We start from the raw sequence: 22,096 nt of genomic DNA, 5'->3' as shown, positions 1-22,096 counted from the left end.
TAGATGCCAGGGTAAGCTGCTCAAGGCCTCTCTCTACAGCCGTACCATCAGTATCCTTTACATAGGGGAGAAAGAAAGACAATCAATCTATGAAATCACAGATTTGTAGAATTCCAAAGAACAACTTTTGCCTTTCAGGTTCCTTTGAATGAAAACAGCATGATACTTCAAAAAGTGCTATTTGTGTAAAATAAGATAAAGCAGCGCTGAGTGATTCCATCAAATTTTAGAGTGGTTAGCATGAATCTGTCAACTGAGTTATTTCATCTAATATAGATATCTTAGTGTTGGCAGTCGTTATAAAGAATGAAGCACTAATGAAGCCACACCCAAGGCACCAACATCAGTGGTCTTGGGAACACCCCCACAGAGATTAAAATTGATTTATTATAGGTAGAAAATAAACTTAAAATTACAAACCAGGTATTCTTTGAAGAGGATGTTCGGGTCTTCGTTGAGGTAGATACAAAGCGCCCTCAGGATGCACTCCCTCCACTTTCAATACTTTCATTCTAAAGAGAGAAAAAAACAAATATTATTCTGACTGTTAACTTGTCAGCATACTTGTCAAACTGACTAGTCAACATCAGTTTATAATTCATATTGTTCACTACCAATAGCAAAACATACCTGTGTGATTGGGATCAAAATCCTGCTAATGTTAGTCCCTGCAAAGCCTCCTTTCTTCTTGAACACTTTGATGAGCTGGGCAGTGTGTTGTCAAGCTGTGCATGGAACCTTGAGACAAGGGAGGCAGTAGTGATCCTCACAAATTCTGCTTCCACCTGAAAACATAATGTCCACAAAACCATAAACATTTAACATTTAAAACAGAAATACTCTCACAAGAATGTACAAAAAACAGGCTGTGCTGCAATACAATAGCATTTCCCGTGTTATTTTTACATAAAATGATTAACATTCCCGTGTAACTGGAAGCCATAACAACTCTCTCCCCTGACCTCCCTGTCTCTACACTGTCACTATCCATTAAAGCATAATTGAAAAAAATTGTTGACTATAGCTGATATTAAAAAGCATTTCATACCTCTGCCACAGTGAACAGTCCTGGCCATCTGATCTTGAACTCTGCCATCATGGGCTTGTCTCTGACAACCTCCTGCCTTCTGTATGCGAACGTCTTAGCCATCTTTTCTTTGATAACTTTATCATTATGTCTCTTCTTGACCTCAGATAACATGGCCAATCTTTCCCCTTCAAGGCTGTCCTGGGTCTCTCCAGCAGGATAGGGAGGACAAAAATTTACTTCGGCTTTCCTCGGTTTTTTGACATCGTAGGCAGGCTGACATCTATCTGCAGGTTTGTGCTTGAGGAATTGATGCTCAGTTCTGGGCACCCCAACTTTCTAAGTTTTGTCCTGTAGTTTGCTATCTTATACTTAAGGCTTATTTTCCAGCCGTAGAAACCACTGAAGGATCCCTGTTCTCCTCAAACATGGATGTGCTTTGATCAAGCTTCAGCAACAGATTCAATTTCCAAGTTTGAGGGATATGCTTGAACTTGATGATTTCCTGAGCCAGACTTTCCAAGATGTCTGATTTAAGTTTATGACCGGGTGTCAGAAGAACTCCATTTGATATGAAGTCCTGGTTTGCACTTCGAAGTTGCATCTCTACGTCATATGAAAACTTTGGAATTTGGAATTCTGTCGGCCAATGTGATGATCGAGGAGATTCTGAATCAGAGGAGAGTATTATTGTGTCAGAAGATGAGACGATGCTTCTTCTCCACTCTGATTCATGCTGCCTTGGCTGAGGTCTAGAGCATCTGACAAGTGAATGATTTTCAACTGTGCTCTTGTCTTGAATGTCACAAATTGGTTAAGGTTAACAAACTCGTTGTCAAAGTCACTGTCCATGTACTGGAGTCTAATGTCCCCCTCTATATCAAACTGACGTTTGATCTCATTTGTAAGATCCTCAACAGATGCTGGCAAGCCTGATTCTATGGTCAGTTTTTCAGCATTGTTGGAACCAAGGATAATCCGCAGTTTTACTGGTGCAGCCATCACCCAAATGCGTCAGTCTGGAGAAGATGAAAACGCACATATAAAGTAATTAAATATGTATAGATTAAAAGCATTCAAATTAGAAAGAAACCAACTGACAACAAACAAAAAAAACAAACAAAAAACCCACAAAGAATGTATTGGTAAAGGAAACTCAATTTATAGAATGGTTTTAAGAAAGAAAAGTCTGACTGTTAACATACCACGGGCAAGCTCAGCAGTGCCGTCTACACCACATCAATGAGTTAGGAAACAGCTGTCACACCCAGGATCTGAAATTCATCACGTTTAAAGGATCCATAAATTAATGTAATACAAAATAAAACACACATTCAGATTGAGGGCAAGAAAATTAATCTGTCACCTGATAAATGTTTCTTAAAATAAAAATTCTGGCAATTCAATTCACAGTAATTAAAGTAGCTCGTTGTGATCATACCTGTTATACAGTGCAATGAGCAGGCAGGTGGAAGCAAGAATCAGGACTCACTCAAATCAAATCAGGACCTGAAAAATTGCAACAGGATTATTACAAAAGAGAGAAAGAGAAAAAATATATAAACAGGTTCACAGATTAATCGTTAGTGTGCTATGTACAGGGTCCTACAACAGATATTTACTTTAAATCTACTTCATGTCAGTCCTCAACATGGCTTTCATGCACTCAATTCAATGAAAAATATAACAAACAACACTTTACAGATTTGGCTAAAAGCACCCCGAAAGATTTTATAGTGTACATAAATATACAAAGTAAACTTTCAAATTCATCAAAAAGTGGATCAGTCCTGTTGTACTGCCACGAAACTGATGAGTGCCATGCCCCCCCACGAGTCTGCCAATGGAAAACTTGAAGCAGCCAGGTATGGGATAAATCGCTGGTGAAATAACGCTTGACATCTCAGACAGGATAGAATCGTTCTCTTAAAATATCCATGGATAGAATACGACAGTAAAATGACTCACCAAACCACACTGACCTAGTTAAAGCAGTTTTCAGAGCTAATATAGCGTATATCAAACACAAACAAAAAAGGAAAACCCTGTTAACGTGTTTAGGGGATTGGGGGGGGGGGGGGGTGTGCTCGTTATTGTGCACTTGTTCGCTGCTCTCTGAAACACAAATACTTTGGAAATATAGAAGTGTTGTATCACAAACACAAAATTTAATCTTGGTCAATATGAAATTACTACAACAGGTATGGATGAAAAATGTCCTCTTACCTCTCTCAAGTCGGGAAATGAATACCGTTAGCACTTAGCAACTTCACCGCATGCTTAATCGCCAAAAGCAGCGAAAAAGAGAGAGTTTGCACATGCGTAGTCTGAAGCACTTCAATCCTCTTCTTACTGCCACCTTCCGGGTGTAGCAAGTATTGCAATCATAATTCATTTTAATTAAATGGTTTGTGATTAACCAGCACGTAATTATTTTGTACTCACAACGAAAGACAAAATTACATGGACTTTATTAGAAAAAATATTTCAACTTAACAAAGACATGTATTTTAAGTAAACTGAAAACATCAAAATAATATAAGTGCACAACCCACCTATTTCACTTTTTTGAGTGTAACTATAAGCTTTATCATAAAGGAAAGTTTTAAGCCTAATCTTAAAAATAGAGAGGGTGTCTGTCTCCCGAATCCAAGCTGGAAGCTGGTTCCACAGAAGAGGGGCCTGAAAGCTGAATGCTCTGCCTCCCATTCTACTCTTAAGTATCCTAGGAACCACAAGTAAGCCAGCAGTCTGAGAGCGAAGTGCTCTGTTGGGGTGATATGGTACTATGAGGTCTTTGAGATAAGATGGGGCCTGATTATTCAAGACCTTGTATGTGAGGAGAAGGATTTTAAATTCTATTCTAGATTTAACAGGGAGCCAATGAAGAGAAGCCAATATGGGAGAAATCTGCTCTCTCTTCTAGTCCCTGTCAGTACTCTAGCTGCAGCATTTTGGATCAGCTGAAGGCTTTTCAGGGAGCTTTTAGGACAGCCTGATAATAATGAATTACAATAGTCCAGCTTAGAAGTAATAAATGCATGAATTAGCTTTTCAGCATCACTCTGAGAAAGGATGTTTCTAATGTTAGAAATATTGCACAGATGCAAAAAAGCGGTCCTGCATATTTGTTTAATATGTGCATTGAAGGACATATCCTGGTCAAAAATGACTCCAAGATTTCTCACAGTGTTACTGGAGGCCAAAGTAATGCCATCCAGAGTAAGTATCTGGTTAGACACCATGTTTCTAAGATTTGTGGGGCCGAGAACAAGAATTTCAGTTTGATCTGAATTTAGAAGCAGGAAATTAGAGGTCATCCAGGCCTTAATGTCTTTAAGACTTTCCTGCAGTTTAACTAATTGATGTGTGTCATCTGGCTTCATTGATAGGTAAAGCTGAGTATCATCTGCATAACAATGAAAATTGATGCAGTGCTTTCTAATAATACTGCCTAAGGGAAGCATGTATAATGTAAATAAAATTGGTCCTAGCACAGAACCCTGTGAAACTCCATAATTAACCTTACTGTCTGAAGAAGACTCCCCATTTACATGAACAAATTGGAGTCTATGAGATAAATATGATTCAAACCACTGCAGTGCAGTACCGTTAATACTTATAGCAAGCTCTAATCTCTGTAATAAAATGTTATGGTCAACAGTATCAAAGCTGCACTGAGGTCCAACAGGACAAGTACAGAGATGAGTCCACTGTCAGAGGCTCTAAGAAGATCATTTGTAACCTTCACTAATGCTGTTTCTGTACTGTGATGAATTCTGAAACCTGACTGAAACTCTTCAAATAAACCGTTCCTCTGCAGATGATCAGTTAGCTGTTTTACAACTACTCTTTCAAGAGTCTTTGAGAGAAAGGAAGGTTGGAGATTGGCCTATAATTAGCTAAGACAGCTGGGTCAAGTGATGGCTTTTTAAGTAGAGGTTTAATTACAGCCACCTTGAAGGACTGTCGTACACAGCCAACTAATAAAGACTGATTGATCATTTTTAAGATTGAAGCATCAATAATTGGAAAGACTTCTTTGAACAGTCTAGTAGGAATGGGATCTAACAAACATGTTGCTGGTTTGGAGGAAGTAACTATTGAAGTTAACTCTGAAAGATCAACTGGAGCAAAAGAGTCTAAACAAATACCAGCAGTGCTGAAAGCAGCCGAACATGAAGAATAATCTTTGAGATGGTTATGAATAATTTTTTCTCTAATGTCTAAAATTTTATTTGTAAAGAAATCCATGAAGTCACTACTAGTTAAAGTGAAAGGAATACTCGGCTCTACAGAGCTCTGACTCTTTGTCAGCCTGGCTACAGTGCTGAAAAGAAACCTGGGGTTGTTCTTATTTTCTTCAATTAATGATGAATAGTAAGATGTCCTAGCTTTACGGAGGGCTTTTTTATAGAGCAACAAACTCTTTTTCCAGGCTAAATGAGCATCTTCTAATTTAGTGAGACGCCATTCCCTCTCCAGCTTTCGGGTTATCTGCTTTAAGCTGTGCGTTTGTGAATTATACCACGGAGTCAGGCACTTCTGATTTGAAGCTTTCCTTTTCAGAGGAGCCACAGTATCCAAAGTTATACGCAGTGAGAATGTAAAACTATTGACAAGATAATCGACCTCACTGGGAGCAGAGTTTAGGTAGCTGCTCTGCACTGTGTTGGCACATGGCACTGAAGAGCATAATAATGAAGGAATTAGATCCTTAAACTTAGTTACAGCACTTTCAGAAAGACTTCTACTGTAATAAAACTTATTCCCCGCTGCTGTGTAATCCATTAAAGTAAATGTAAATGTTACTAAGAAATGATCAGACAGGAGGGGGCTTTCAGGGAATACTGTTAAGTCTTCAGTTTCTATGCCATATGTCAGGACAAGATCCAGAGTATGATTAAAGTGGTGGGTGGGCTCCTTTACATTTTGAGAGAAGCCAATTGAATCTAACAATAGATTAAATGCAGTGTTGAGGCTGTCATTCTCAGCATCTACATGGATGTTAAAATCACCCACTATAATTATTTTATCTGAACTGAGCACTAAATGAGATAAAAAGTCTGAGAAATCAGATAGAAACTCTGAGTAAGGACCAGGTGGACGATAGATAATAACAAATAAAACAGGTTTTTGATTTTCCCAATTAGGATGGACAAGACTAAGAGTCAGGCTTTCAAAAGAATGAAAACTTTGTCTGGGTCTGTGATTAATTAATAAGCTGGAATTGAAGATTGCAGCTACTCCTCCTCCTCGACCTGTGCTTCGAGCATTCTGACAGTTACTGTGACTCGGGGGTGTTGATTCATTTAAACTAACATATTCATCCTGCTGTAACCAGGTTTCTGTAAGGCAGAATAAATCAATACGTTGATCAATTATTAAATCATTTACTAATAGGGACTTGGAAGAGAGAGACCTAATGTTTAACAATCCACATTTAATTGTTTTATTTTTTGGTGCAGTTGATGAAGCTGTATTATTTATTGTTTTTGAATTTTTATGCTTAAATAGCTTTTTGCTGATTTTAGCTTTGGTTTTTGGTGGTCTGGGAGCAGGCACCGACTCTATGGGGATGGGGTTTTGGGGGGATGGCAGGAGGAGAGAAGCTGCAGAGAGGCGTGTAAGACTGCAACTCTGCTTCCTGGTCTCAACCCTGGGTAGTCAGGTTTTAGGAGGGTTAATAAATTTGGCCAGATTTCTAGAAATGAGAGCTGCTCCATCCAAAGTGGGATGGATGCCATCTCTCCTAACAAGACCAGGTTTTCCCCAGAAACTTTGCCAATTATCTATGAAGCCCACGTCGTTTTTTGGACACCACTCAGACAGCCAGCGAATCAAGGAGAACATGCGGCTAAACATGTTGCTCCTGGTCTGATTGGGGAGGGGCCCAGAGAAAACTACAGAGTCCAACATTGTTTTTGCAAAGTTACACACCGAGTCAATATTAATTTTAGTGACCTCCGATTGGCGTAACCGGGTGTCATTACTGCCGACGTGAATAACGATCTTACCAAATCTACGATTAGCCTTAGCCAGCAGTTTCAAATTTCCATGAATGTCGCCTGCTCTGGCCCCTGGAAGACATTTGACTATGGTCGCCGGTGTCTCTAGCTTCACGTTTCTCAAAACAGAGTCACCAATAACCAGAGTTTGTTCCTCGGCGGGTGTGTCGCCGAGTGGAGAAAAACGGTTAGAGACGCGAACAGGTTGGTGGTGTACCCGGGGCTTCTGCTTAGGACTACGCTTCCTCCTCACAGTCACCCAGCCGGCCTGTTTTCCCTGCTGCTCGGGATCTGCTGGGGGGGGAGCTAACGGCGGCTAAGCTACCATGGTAGCTTAGCCGCTACCATGGTATATAATGCGAGTAATGTGAATACAGGTGATTCACCAAAGAGTATGCTATTTAAAGTAGGTGAAGATTACACTAAAATATGTTATTATCCAGATAAATCGAGTTATACAGTTATAACAGCTAACAGACAGCAAAACACTGTGCTCCGAAACAGGAACAGGAAGTGATACAATACCGCAGTGAGAGCCAACACCAAGTGACAGCGCCAGCCTACTGCAAAGCATACAATTTTTATCCCATTTCTTTAGATGAATCTATGAAAATTGCCAAAGCTAACACAGTTTGAAAGGCATAAAAATAACAAGGTGATTCCCAAAGAACTGTTAACTACAAACTTGGCATATCTCGAATGGTGTGCTGTGTCCTTAAAAAAAATGGACAAGTGGAGAACAGAAGAAGGAAAACGCAAACTATCTATAGCAGATGAACAGTATCTGAAAGTCAAGTCCTTAGGAAACGGGAACAAATTCAGCAAATACCTGACAGGACCTGACAGATGCATCTGGACCTTCAACTGATCCAGTTACTGTTCACTGAAGCCTCATCAGAACTGGTCTTAGTGGCAGGTTGGCTGTCAGGAGGGAAACAGGGAGGAAAGGCTGCGGTATCCCACATCACACAAGAACTGGACTGAACCTCAGTGGCAGCAGGTCTGATGGACATGAATCCAAATTAGAAATTTTTGGTTGAAATCATCATCAATATGTTCAGCAGAGGTCAGGAGAGAGGTACAACAGTGAGTACAGGAAAGCCTGCTGTGCTGAAGAATAAAGGTGGTCATAACAAATATTGACTTTCAGTTACAATTGTACCAACTCTGTTTTTGCCTCAGATACTGTGCTTCCCTGTGTGTTTGCATGTTTCCCATTTTCCAAGAAAAATATAAAGAAATGAGGGGCGAACTGTACATAATTAGTTTTTAAAAAGGACCTTAAAGTAAATCCTACCTAATGGAGCGCTCTATTCTAGATTTTCCTTGGTGTTGAGTTTGGCCTCCAGAGTTTAATATTGTGATGATCTGTTCTTCACTTCTGTTTTAAACAAGCTCAACCTCCCAGTCTGAAAAATGAGGCCAACATGAGTGCCAAAAACCTGCAGTTCTTCTAATGCCCACTTGAGGCTGGATCCAAAAGTGAGTTAGTCCCCACAGACTGCCATGTTCAAATGTCCAAATTTAAACTGAAGGAAATAAAAATGTTTGCAGCCTGCTACTGAAAGCAGTTTGAGTCTCTATGGCTCTTTAACCTTTATAACAACTGGTGATTTTGATAAGCACAGGTGGCTGTAGCTGCTGCTAGCTGACCAGTGTTTGTGCTGTCTGTGTTTTTTTGAAGCATTTTTAATGCAACTATCTGACAAATAATACAGTTTGTGCTTCTGTGCTCCAGTTCTGAAAATCCATGACTTTCTAAGGTGTTAAACAAAAAACAGACAACAATGGCAAAGCTAAGATTGAGGCTTCAGTCTGGTTCTCTGCAGAGGTGGGAAGTAATGAAGTACAAATACTTCATTACTGTACTTAAGTAGATTTTTCAGGTATCTGTACTTTACTTGAGTATTTATTTTTCTGACTACTTTTTACTTTTACTCCCTACATTTTTACACAAGTATCTGTACTTTCTACTTCTTACATTTTCAAAACAGACTCGTTACTTTTTAACACGTCTGAGAAAAGTTTGCATTTCCGGTCAGTGCGCCGTCAAACATCAAACGATCTGAGCCTAAACGGAGGAATAATAACACATAAGAGACAATCGTACTGGCGTATCCTCCATCACCGGGGCTTATCGGGTACAAAGGGATTAAATATACAAACCCATATGATTTATGCCTCATTTTTAGTGCTATAATCAGGGGTTATAGTGGGCCGGACCGAGTCCGTAAGTTGTGCTCGCGGGACATAAACAGCTTAGCTAGCGCTACTGAAGAGGAGGGAGCATAAAGGGATTAACGTGTGGCAGGTAAATGCAACATTTCTAAATGCTCAACAAATATCAGCAAACACACAAAGTGTGCAGTTTGTCACACAGTGTGTCTTCTAGCTGAAAGAAGAGCTGCTGTATTTCAGGGAGAGCAAAGAGAGAGAAGTTTACTCAGAGATGGAGAAAGAGGACAGGAGAGGAAGAAGAGAGGGTAGAGTTAAAGGTAAGGGTTAGGGTAACCCTAACCCTAACCCTAGGGAATAGAGATCAGCTCAGAGAGCTGTGAAATACTGGGTTACATCTTTGTGAGTTCACTTCATCCACACAGAGCAGTAAACCTCAGAGCAGCAGCAGGTCAGCTGATCACAGCCTGCACACCAACATCATTTACTGCAGCTACAATAGAAAGCTGTGGTTCTTCTCCCCATGCAGAGACACTACAGCTGATCTTAGGGTTCCTCCACCTTCTGAATCCCACTGTAACCCCTGAGTATCCTCATGTTGGTGTTTAGGTGGAGGCACAGTCACCCTCTACTATGGAGGACACAGAGAACAGAGCTGTGTTTAAATTCCCTTTAACAGTTTGTGTCCTACAGAACAGATTCAAGCTGAGAGCATTCATTAGAATTAAAATTTAGATTGGAATAACATTTGTGTTCTCATGTAATATTATTTTATACTATTACAATAATATATAATGAGGTTCAGTTAGCTTTACAGAAAAATAGCAGGTAGAAACATCCTCCAAAGAATTACTTTTACTTTCTTACTTTGAGTACATTTCAGAGCCTGTACTTTTTTACTTTTACTTAAGTAAAGAAGTTGAACCAGTACTTCAACTTTTACCAAAGTATTTTTTAACACAAGTACTTGTACTTCTACTTAAGTACAGAATATCAGTTCTTTTGCCAAACCAGTGGGTCACTGTGGTTAAGTCCATGTATTTGTTTAATGCTTATCCACTAGCTGGCATCAACATTATGTTTATTTTTTATGCTAAAAGGTCTGTTTGATTCCTCAAGCTCACAAATATTCATGAGCTGTGTCCTTGAGCAAGTCACGTTGTTTGGAAGAGGGATGTTAAAGGTTAAATACATTAATTCCATCCTCAGGAGTGAATGCTGTATCCTCAAACCACAGCTAAAGTTAAGAACCGCTTTTTTCCTCCTGCAGACATGCATTAAAAGCTTTTGAGTTGTTATGACTGATACTTTTGTTCTCAAGCACGCCCGGCACAGAGGAGCACCCAAGTACTCCACGTGATGACAGTAAAGTGTATTAATGTACTTGGAAATGGCTTGTGGTCAGATGTAAGTGTTGAATAAATGCTCAGCAAACCATGTTTGCTGTAATGGTTTTGGTTTTACCTCCTCCCGCTCAGATGCTTTCTAACCAGGCCTAAACACACAGTCTGGGCTTGATGAGCTTATTGATGCTGCTGAAACACACACACACACACACACACACACACACACACACACACACACACACACACACACACACACACACACACACACACACACAGCCTCGAGTGAGAGCTGAGCACAAACTGACACAGAAGAAGTCACGAAGAGTTGATGGAGCTCACCTGATTCTGATAGAGTTTGAATATTTAAAGTTTATATGAGGAAGACATGACATTCCTGCAGTGTTCAGGTTTTGTAGCATACATGTGGATAAATGTGATAGATGACCTCATATGCACAAAAACCCTGGGATAATTACACATGGAATTTCACTCAGCAAAAATAGTCTAAAACTGCACCAACAGAGCTGTTTGTCCAGTTCAGGGAGTCCAATGAACAGCTAGCAGCTACAGTCACCTGTGTCAGTATCCTCCTGTCAATAAATGGGGCCACCCCACTAATTCCAGTATCCAGAAGAATGAGTTATAAGGAAATTTTCCATGTGAGAGTTGTCATGAAAGCAGAAACAGTCCATAGATGACAAAACCATTTCTGTAAAGACTTTTTAACATGGGAGTCTGTGGTGACCAACTCACTGCTAGAGCTTCAAGTGGACATTGGAGGAACTACAGTTTTTTGGCACTTCCTTATGGGCTTCATTTTTCCACCCTGCAGGTTGTTGCTCTCTGAAACTGAACATTTAGAATTTTGGCTCACAGGGATTACGTCTACTTACACTGACCTCATTGTCTGACACTTCCATGTTTAATCTGAGCATCCACCATTTTAACAGTACAGCACATGGCAGGAAATAAAGAAAAGCAGGACAGGCCCACTTTAGGGTTTGGGGAAATCAACCAACACTGATGACAAGCACAAAGAAGCAAAACACCCAAAACATTCTGCCATGCCACATTAGGAATAACACTGGTCTAAATTACAAAATAAATGGTGCCTGAATTCCATTTAGCAGCTTCAACATCACCATTTCCCTCTAAAAGGAGATGATAAAACATATTCTTAAAAATATCTCACACTTTTGTACCACAATTACAAATCCATTTTTCATACAGTCTGACATTTGCTTTTCCTGTGTGAGCACAAGGCAGAAACTAGCAGCACTACACCTGCAACAAGGTTTAATATTTTTTCTGCAAAGATTTGTCATTTGCTGTAAAGGTCTTGCAAACCTTGAGTACAATATCTCCAGGTATTCATCCTCATTAGGTCTCAGCTACTGTAGGCTCTACCAGTAAGAATGATGAAGAGAAGTTCCTGAACGGTGCACACAGGAGGAAGAGGGACATGTCAGTGAATGCCCATGCAGTCCTGAGAGAAACCTAATCAAGCACAATGACTGAAAACACTTGTGTGGCTCTGTAGGGGGGAAGAGGAGGAGGAAGAGGAGGATTCTTGAAAAGCTATTTTCAGTCTTAAATCTCTCTTCTTCTTTTTTAATTTCTAGACAACCTCTACAAGGTGGAGGGAGCCAAGGATGCCTTAATCTGTGGGAACAGCAGTGACGCAGGGTGAGTTAACAGTCTCTCTTCTTCTGCTGAGAAGGTGGGAAATGTGGATCTGCCTGGATTTGATTTTTGAATAACAGTCTTTGTACTTTTAATTCATATTGTAGACTGATCACAAGCTGCTGATTGGGGCAGATGGCTGTGCTCCCTGAGCCGAGTCCTGCCTGAGGTTTAAAGAGCTTTAACAGGCAGTTGTTTGGTTTATCTTGAATATTGTAAGATGACTTGTTAGTTTGTCAGCCATTGTCAGTGAATGTGGTGCAGTTTGAAGGTGACTTTGTTCTGCTCAGTAAGATATTAATTCAATTCAATTTTATTTATATAGCCCCAAATCACATACACTTATATTGTAAGGAAAAGACAATAATTCACATCACTCTTTCCTTTTTTGATAAATAATGCATTACTTTGCTTATTTACTCCCTGTAGACAGAGCCGTGGGGACATGTTTCATGGAGGGGGGGGCTGTGGAGATGATGCAACATGTGTTGGGCTGCACTTTTACAACCCATACAAAGAAGAACTGTATGAATAATATATGCTGTGAAATGTTTTCTAATATGAACATGGCTAAATATATAATATTGGTGTTTGAAAGCATAATCATCTCAGAAAACATAGATAAAATATAGGCTGCACTTTTACACATTATATTTCCCTAGTGACCAATTAGGAAAAAATTAATTTTATGCAACTGGTTTTAAGTGGTTGCTGGAGGTTGCTGGCATCTGCTATGAAATTGACTGCTGAAGCCTGTAGCTCAAAACTGCTAAAGCTGGTAAATGACGGTTGCCAGGAAAAAAAAAAGTTAATTCCCCGCATGTAGTTCCTGGAAGCTGCTTGCTGTTATTTGGAGAAATTGGTCATAAAGAGCTTTATGGTTTTGAATGCTAGCAGATTGCTGTGCCTGTAGTTTGCAGGGAAGATTTATCTGCAAACACTTGCTAACTACTAGCTTGAAAGACTGACACAAACCCAAAACAGAGAACATTTGCCTTCAAAGTAAAAGTTGTGCCTTACCTCTAAAACCAGCTTTAACTTTTATTTTGAAGGCAAACAGTCTTCGTTTGCACCATTGTTTTCACATTTCACTACCACTCAGAGAAGTTGGCATCTTTCATGTTATGTTGACCTTGTCAGTCTGCTAACCACTGAAATGCTCACGTGAAGGCTTTTGGTGCAGCACCCTCTTTGCAGCCAGTTTCATCTGGTGACTGCCAGCAACCTCCAGCAACCATTTGCCAAATAATCCACATTGTTCCCTAGCAACTGGAGGTTGCCATGAGGTAAGGAACCAATCTCTGGGCTGTGTGACTGGTGCCTAAACGTTATAGCTCCCCCGACTATCCTCATATGTACTGCAGGAGCTGAATTAGTTCATTCACTGCCTCCTTCTTACAGAACTAATTGGTTTTCATTTCCTGTTCTTTACTTTGATAGTTAAACAGTGAACACTGAAATAAAAATGTAATAGAATTGGGGGGGGGGGGGGGGGGGGGGGGGGGGGGGGCTTGACAAAATCAGATATAAAAATGCATTTATTTCAGTTTCAGTTTCTGCTTGAGTACATGCAGATCACCTACAATCCTGCAGTAGGTGTTACTACTCAGCATGACCTGTGTAACTGCTAGTTTCACTAAATGTTTCGTGGGCTGACAGCAAAGTCCAAAGTGCACTTCCAAGAAAATGATGTTGAAGCTGATTCTGCTACAGGAGTGAGGATATGTAGAAATGTGCGATGCTATTAGGAGGTAACAGTGTGGTGTCAGGTAGTGTTGTTAAGTGGATAAAACCCAAGACTTTTACCCTGGAAATGGTGGTTTGTGTTTGGGCACTTACACTACTTGGTAGGTTCAGGGAATATTACAGTTTGGGCAGTAGGTCACCTCCTGGGGTCATTTCAGTCAGTGCTGTTTGACTTTTCTTGGAAAGCAGTAGCATTTTTGCGGGGCTCCAGTGCTGGTGTATGTAGTTGCAAGATGGTCTCTGGTTTGTACAGTTCTTTAGCAGTGGTGTGGTGCCTGAAGTGAAGGGATGCAGTGAGTTGGTTAATGATACAATGTAAGAATCAGTCCTCAGAGTAGCTTCCCAGTCATGGGTCAGGTGTTGGCGGAGCAGCATTTTCCAAGTGGAGACACATACGTTTTCTTATTTCTCTATTCGGAGCAGACATTTGTTAGATAAGGTTTTCTCTCATTATATTCAATCTGCCATTAATTTTTTAAAAACATGTTTAAATGTAAACCTTTGTCTGTTTGTCACATTGTCTGTCTGATTATTTTTCATACTGCAGCTGTTAGAGGACGTAAACAGCAAAGACGGAAGCAGATCGGGCTTCATTTCATTCCCATCTCACCTGAGAGTCCAAATAAACAGCAGTTTTTAGTTCAGCAGATATTTTTCCCAGAGGGAGACTTAAACTTTAGTGGAAGGAGACAACATGTCTTTAGCTAAAGGGAAAAAGTGGTAACTAGTAAATCTTTAGAAATATGTACAGGGTATAAGCATGTTAGTTTATAGTTATTTCATCATCCCCTTTCCAATTATAAATGCATCTGAAATCACCTCCTCATTTAGATCCAGATCTCGTATTTTAAAGTTGTGACATTTCTTCCTCTTGCACTTTAGGAGCTCCGTGTAAACTTGAGCTTTTTTGCTGAAATTTGATGGAGTCTGATGGAAACTTGGAATCGGCTTTTCTGGGCATCACAGAGAAATTACCAGCAAGGAAAGGAAATAGAAAGAAACTCCATTCCCTCCATTACTCAGTTATGTTTTAGGTCTGAATAAAATGTTTGTTTCTCTTCCAATATGGGAGAAGCTGTCATATATGCTCATTAGTTTGATGTTGTCATGTTCCTGTAGCTCCTGCTGAACATTTTAGCTTGTTTTTTTGCCTTTTTCTCATTTCCTTTTCTTTAATTTTAAAGAAAATGGCCTGAAATCTAAAGTGAAATCTCCTGTTTGGACTGTCCCACTGAACCTTTATTAGTTGGTAATAATTTGTTGTCTGTGGCCCTCCATGTACCAGTGTGCCCTTGGACAGGACACCTTGGAAGTTAAAGACAAGGATGAACTGCTAAGTAATTGGCTAATGCAAGCAAGCTTAGTTAGAAAGCTGCATTCATATGGGTGCATCGCACACTAATCTGATGATCTGCTAATTGTTAATCAATAAGTAAAATTTCGTTTACTCAACCTAAAGCACAGGAATATTATTATTATATATTATTTGGCAGATATGCTTAAAAATGCTCCAAAAGTCTCTGACAGCACAAACTCGGTCCAGAGGTCCAGTTCATTGACTCCAGTCGGCTGAAGTGAAGCCTAGCAGACAGTTAGGAGTCACCATCTTGCCTTTAACTTTACGACTTAAAGAAATCCAAATGGTTAAATGATTCAAAGGTTCATCCCTGTACAGTTTTTTGTATCAGGCTCTGAAAGTGTTTATTTGTGCTGTGCGGTTTGAACATGCAAGTCTGAGGGGACCGACTCACTGCTGGAGGGAGCCTCAAGTGGACATTAGAGGAAGTGCAGTTTTGGACACTTCGTCGTTGGCTTCATTTTTCCACCCTGGAGCAATGTTGTTGTTTTTCGGTATGAGCGTGTCTCATCATGAGTTTGGATCTTGCTGGTGGTGCTGTGTGATGCAGTGTCGTGTGACATGTCAAAAAGGAGAAGCATTTGTGCTGACTGTCCACGCTGAGAGCAGGATGCTGACAGACACTGAATGACACAGCTATGACAATAATGTGTGTGTGTGTGTGTGTGTGTGTGTGTGTGTGTGTGTGTGTGTGTGTGTGTGTGTGTGTGTGTGTGTGTGTGTGTGTGTGTGTGTGTGTGTGTGTGTGTGTGTGAAAATGAGATCAACTCCGAGTAGCTGTTCCTCTGGGGATACGGTTAGTCTGACTTAGCCTGAAGCTAACTGACCACGTACTTTGAAACTTATCTAAAGATGCAAACAGGACTGGAGGCGAGTGAGGCAGGACGTAAACAGAAACATGCTATGGCATGATGAGGAGGAAGAGATGGTTCAGGAGGAGAAGTGAAGCAGAAAGTAGGATGGGTAAAAGAGACAAAGATACGGAGGGCAGAAGATAGATGAGAGAGGAGATGGACAGAAGGCTATTAGGGGAGGCAGGAGTGGGAGGAGAAGAGAAAAAGAGGGATAAGAAGATGAGCAAGGGCAGAGCAGATAACGGAGAGAGAAATATTGTGAAGAGATAGGAATGAAGAAAAGAGAGATAAAAGAACAAAAGGTGAGAAACAAAAGAGAGAGGGGTGGGGCCACTAAAACCAGCAAGACAAAAGTCTTTAAGGTAAGGATGACAAAATGGTTCTTGAAAAGCAAAGTACATCATTAAGAATAAAATGAAGATTGGTAAAGAGGAAGAAAACAGGACAGAAAACAAAATGAGCAGAAACTAGCAGGAAAACAGGGTCTGACTGAGCAGGATGACTCGGGTGCGGAAGAAGAAGTTGGAGGCTCAGATGCAATAGAGCTCAAAACTCCGAGATGACCTCAGACATGACCTGTCTGCAGGTTGGCCTGTGGGGTGGATCTGTGGTGCAGCTCACAGATACTTGAGTGGATCAGGATCTCAGGAGTGTTCATCAAGCTAACGGAGCATCCCAGGGTGGGTTTTTGTCTTCAATCTCACCCTTACGTACACCGTGTCCTTTGGCATTGGCGCCTTAACACACCAAGAGTTACGATGTCAGGAAGCGGTTCTGCTGGCATCCAGAACCAGTCAATGGTTTGGACACACTTACCCATGTGTCCAAACCTTTGACGGGTTCTGTAAGTTGCCTGGTTTACCAGCCAGGAGACTATGGTTTGTTTCCTGTTTGGAAACAGGGAAAATGTGGCACCTCCAACCACTTTTAAACTGAAACTGAAACATATAACCTGCCCTCAACCAGGTTGGCTGTAGCTCAGTAGGTAGAGCAGGTCACCTACTGATCGGAAGGTCAGCGGTTTGAATCCTGGCTACTCCAGGCTACATGCCAATGTATCCTTGGGCAAGATACTTAACCCCAAGTTGCTCTCCGACCGTTCTGTCGGAGTATGAATGCGTGTGAATGTTAGTTAATGAAAAGCACTTAGCTTCGTAAAAATGGAAGTGCTTGTATGAATGGGAGTGCATGGGTCTACTCATACTGAGTAGAAAAGCGCTATATAAGAACTAGTCCATTTATGTGTTCAGCATGAGTTGCTATGGTGATTTAAGCAGATTAAAAATAGAGCCATATAAATATCTCATAAGACAAAATTGGGATTACCCACAATGATCAACTTCTCCTTCCTGAGAGATGAGCAGCTAGCTCACACTCTTAGGATACTTTCATAATTTGATTTGATTGGCTAGCAGCAACAATCGCCCTTCAAACATCGAATGTTTCTCAGTTTTTCAGCACCAACAGCCCTGAACAAGGTTGTTGGTGCTGTTCACTCAGGCTTTGCCTTATTCGAAGTGAATCAGAAGTGAGCATTAAATCCTGAATTGCATTCACTGTATCCTGCTCAGACAGTTCATTTTGTGTTTCTATAATAAGATGGCAGATTGTTCTGTGATGGCAGTTTTTCAGAACAGGTATGCAGCACATAGTCTTTTTAAATAAGACATGCAGTCAATCAGCAGTCATGTATTCCTCTCATTACCTGCCACCTGGCAGTCCATTTTCACCTTTCTGTGCTCATTCACTGTGATGTTTTTGAGACCGGAAGCTTCTCTGTTGGCACGAAGTGAGTCAACAGTGTTGAGAGCAAGTGAGTTATCAAGTGGGGGTGGGGGGGCTGTCATGGCAGCGATGTTGATCACTGTGTTGCTGCTTCCTGCACTGAAGCTGCTTCGCTCGTGCGTGATGCTGATTCGCCGAGCCTGAGGGCAAAGGTCACTGAGCTAACCCAGTCTGACATACACACTGTGACTCCCAGAACCAGCTGTAACACAAAGAGTCACAGGCACTTCATCAGCCAAGTGACTGTGTGTGTTACAGCTCCACAGTATCAGGGTAGGAGAAAAACCATCAGACTGAGCAGCCATTTTGTTTTTGCGGTTGGCTCTGATTGGCTCGGCCAGTTTCTCTTTCAAGTAATGAGCACCAGCCAAATCTGTAAACCTGAACCTTCACACTGCTGTCCCTGCATCACAGCCTCAGCTCTGCTGTGGAGACGCCGTGCTGGCCTCGCTCTTTGTAGCATCTGATTGGGTGAAGCCGGGAATGCTGCTGGCCTCACTGGCAGAGTTATAAGCAAACAAATGTATGAAATATCTGTTTACATGAAAGGGAGGAAAGTCATGCTGAGGATGATGAGGGGGATATACAGAGGTTTATTGGATTTATTGGCTGACGTTAAGTGCCTAAACCCACAGAGAACTGTCGGACTCTTCTTCTCCATTAGTTCCAGGTATCATATTTGCAGTCAGGTTTGATAGAATTATTGTTTGCAATCATAGTCTAAGTGCATGTTCAGAATAGTTTTTGCAAGCTGAAACTATTGCATTAGAGTTTGGTAGCCCCGTGTTTGTATTAATGTGATATTGCATACCGTGCATGCTGTGGACAGAGTGCGCCTTGTGCCAATTAAAGCCAAGTCTAAACTGACCTTTACAAAACAACAAACTAAAACTTATGGAATAACAACGTTGACCAACTGTGGAGTGTTGTGATATTATCTTTGGATCAAAATAAGCTCCTGTCTCTGGTGATTTTAAGTTAAACTGTTAGCTGTTTGTGATGTTCACGGACAGGATCTGAAGCCATAGCGAGGGTGAGTGTGACCTTCGTAAGGTGACGCTTTTGATTTATTCATCCAAACCTCAGCTATGTGAGATTTAAGGTCAAATGGCCAAAACAAGCTTCCTCTGTGGGAAGTGTGTGAGCCTCAGACATAGTCTGAGAAGCTTGACATCTAGAATGAATATACTTGGTACTCCGTCACATAGAGAAGAGACAGTTGAGGTGGTTAGCTTGTTTAAGTAAGTATCCATGTTAGCATAGGATGAACGACAGAGGTGGCAAAAGTATTGACATTCTGTACTTAAGTAGAAGTACAAGTACTTATGTTAAAAAATACTTTAGTAAAAGTTGAAGTACTGGTTCAACTTCTCTACTGAAGTAAAAGTAAAAAAGTACAGGCTCTGAAATGTACTCAAAGTAAGAAAGTAAAAGTAGTTCTTTGGAGGATGTTTCTACCTGCTATTTTTGTGTAAAACAAACCGAACCTCATTATATATTATTGTAATAATATAAAATAATATTACATGAGAATACAAATGTTATTCCAATCTAAATTGGAGCTGAGTGCACTAATGAGTGCACTCAGCTTGAATCTGTTCTGTAGGACACAAACTGTTAAAGGGAATTTAAACAGCGCTGTACAGCGCTGCTCGAGCTGACCTGAAAAGAGGAATTAAAAAAGCCAAGACGGACTACAGGAGGAGAATAGAGTCCCATCTGTCCAGCAATAACACACGGGAGGTGTGGCAGGGCATTCAGAACATCACAAACTTCAGAGGCTGTGATGTGACTGCAGGAGACCTGAGTGTGTCACTAGCAGAGGAACTTAACTGTTTCTTTGCTTGCTTTGAGATGCCTCAGGACCACCCATCTGCTCCAGTCCTGCCCCCCCCCCCCCCCCCCCCCACCAGGCTGCACCCCACTCACTGTCCAGGAGCATGAGGTACGGCGCGTGCTCCTGGCAGTGAACCCCAGGAAGGCTGCCCGACCAGACGGAGTACCTGGCAAGGTGATCAGAGCGTGTGCCCACCAGCTCACCCTGATTCTCACCAGGATTTTCAACCTCTCCCTGGCCCAAGCAGTCACCCCCCCTGCCTAAAAACAGCCACAATCATCCCCGTCCCCAAAAGGTCATCTGTCACCAGCCTAAATGATTACCGCCCTGTGGCCCTCACACCGGTAATCATGAAGTGCTTTGAGAGGCTGGTTCTCCAGCACATCAAAGAACATCTGCCCCCCACTTTCGACACCCATCAGTTTGCATATCGTGCAAACAGATCCACAGACGCCATCGCTGTAGCTCTCCACTCTGTGTTGAGCCACTTGGAGCAGCAGCAGAGCTACGCTCGCATGCTCTTTGTGGATTACAGCTCAGTGTTCAACACAATCATCCCGGACATTCTCACCACCAAACTGCACACCCTGGGCCTCGTGTGAGTGGTACTGAACACCATGAAAACCAAAGAGATCATCATCGACTTCAGGAAGCACAGGACTGACCCAGCTCCCCTCTACATCAACGGCGAGCGTGTGGAGAGGGTCCACACCTTCAGGTTTCTTGGTGTCCTCATCTCTGCTGATCTCTCTTGGTCAGATAACATCACAGCTGTTATCAAGAAGGCTCAGCAGCGACTTCAGATCTCTGTGCAATATTAGATTATTCATACTGAACAATATCTAACGTTCCTATATTGTGTAATATCCAGTATTCATCCACTAGTGCAATATTCATTCACCAAGTGCAATATTCATCATCTTCATTATTATATGTATACACATATTTACTTTTCTTACAATGTACAGATGCACCAATGTATGTATATATTTTTATACATTCTATTTTTTGTATATTTTACACATTGTTTATTTCTGTATATCTCTTGATTATATTGATTATACTAGATTATAATATTTTTATTTTAGAGAGTTTGATTTTCTGCTACATGGCACTGAACAGGAGTGGCCCTCCAATCTCATTGTACATCCTGTATAATGACAATAAAGGCATTCTATTCTATTCTATTCTATTCTAAACACAGTTCTATCCTCTGTGTCCTCCATAGTAGAGGGTGACTGTGCCGCCACCTAAACACCAACATGAGGATACTCAGGGGTTACAGTGGGATTCAGAAGGTGGAGGAACCCTAAGATCAGCTGTAGTGGCTCTGCATGGGGAGAAGAATCACAGCTTTCCATTGTGAACTGCAGTAAATGATATTGGTGTGCAGGCTGTGATCAGCTGACCTGCTGCTGCTGCTCTGAGGTTTACTGCTCTGTGTGGATGAAGTGAACTCACAAAGATGTAACCCAGTATTTCACAGCTCTCTGAGCTGATCTCCATCCCCTACACTGACAGCATACAGGCTGTAGAAATGTTGGATTCAGTGAATGAATCTCAGCATTGGCAGCTTTTATTCAAACTCATCTCTGCTGCACTGATGTAACCTGTAACTCTGACCATGAACACAGCCTCTGTGCACCAACGCAGAGCTTTACTGTAAATACAGTACAACAAGCTGACCTGTTTATTACACACTAAACTGCAGTATTTTCATAGAATCTTTGAATTACACAAAGTCAGCATACTTCAGTTTGTTTTGCAGTCCTTACCTTTAACTCTAACCTCTCTTCTTCTTCTCCTGTCCTCTTTCTCCATCTCTGAGTGAACTTCTCTCTCTTTGCTCTCCCTGAAATACAGCAGCTCTTCTTTTAGCTAGCAGACACACTGTGTGACAAACTGCACACACTTTGTGTGTTTGCTGATATTTGTTGAGCATTTAGAAACGTTGCATTTACGTGCCACACGTTACTCCCTTCATGCTCGCTCCTCTTCAGTAGCGTTAGCTAAGCTGTTTATGTGCCGCAGCGCAACTTACGGATTCAGTCCGGCCCGATTATAGCGCTATAAATGATACATTAATTATATGGGTTTGCGTATTTAATCCCTTTGTACGAGATAAGCCCCGATGATGGAGGATAAGCCAGTACGATTGTCTCTTATGTGTTATTATTCCTCCATTTAGGCTCAGATCGTTTGATGTTTGACGGTGCACTGACTGGAAATGCGTTAAAAAGTAACGAGTCTGTTGGAAAATGTAAGAAGTAAAAAGTAC

At 41.2% G+C, this 22,096-nt stretch overlaps 1 protein-coding gene and 1 long non-coding RNA gene across 2 annotated transcripts in view; one reads left to right on the top strand and one right to left on the bottom strand.

Annotated features, from left to right (window-relative positions):
• The window catches only part of LOC115799203 (sodium channel protein type 4 subunit alpha-like), a 330,533-nt gene that overhangs the window by 67,382 nt on the left and 241,055 nt on the right, over positions 1-22,096 (top strand). The window contains exon 9 of the mRNA XM_030756224.1: positions 12,179-12,242. Coding sequence (XP_030612084.1) covers positions 12,179-12,242 — 64 coding nt within the window. The remainder of the gene's footprint in view (positions 1-12,178; positions 12,243-22,096) is intronic.
• On the bottom strand, positions 1,852-2,535 carry LOC115799573 (uncharacterized). Its single transcript, XR_004021597.1, has 3 exons — positions 2,469-2,535; positions 2,233-2,301; positions 1,852-2,046 (listed from the first exon to the last, which is right to left on the bottom strand). It is a non-coding gene; the product is annotated as an uncharacterized LOC115799573 (long non-coding RNA).

The sequence above is a fragment of the Archocentrus centrarchus genome, chromosome 20 (genome assembly GCF_007364275.1).
Source record: "Archocentrus centrarchus isolate MPI-CPG fArcCen1 chromosome 20, fArcCen1, whole genome shotgun sequence".
Classification (NCBI taxonomy): Eukaryota; Metazoa; Chordata; class Actinopteri; order Cichliformes; family Cichlidae; genus Archocentrus; species Archocentrus centrarchus.
This window is presented reverse-complemented; position numbering and strand designations above follow the sequence as displayed.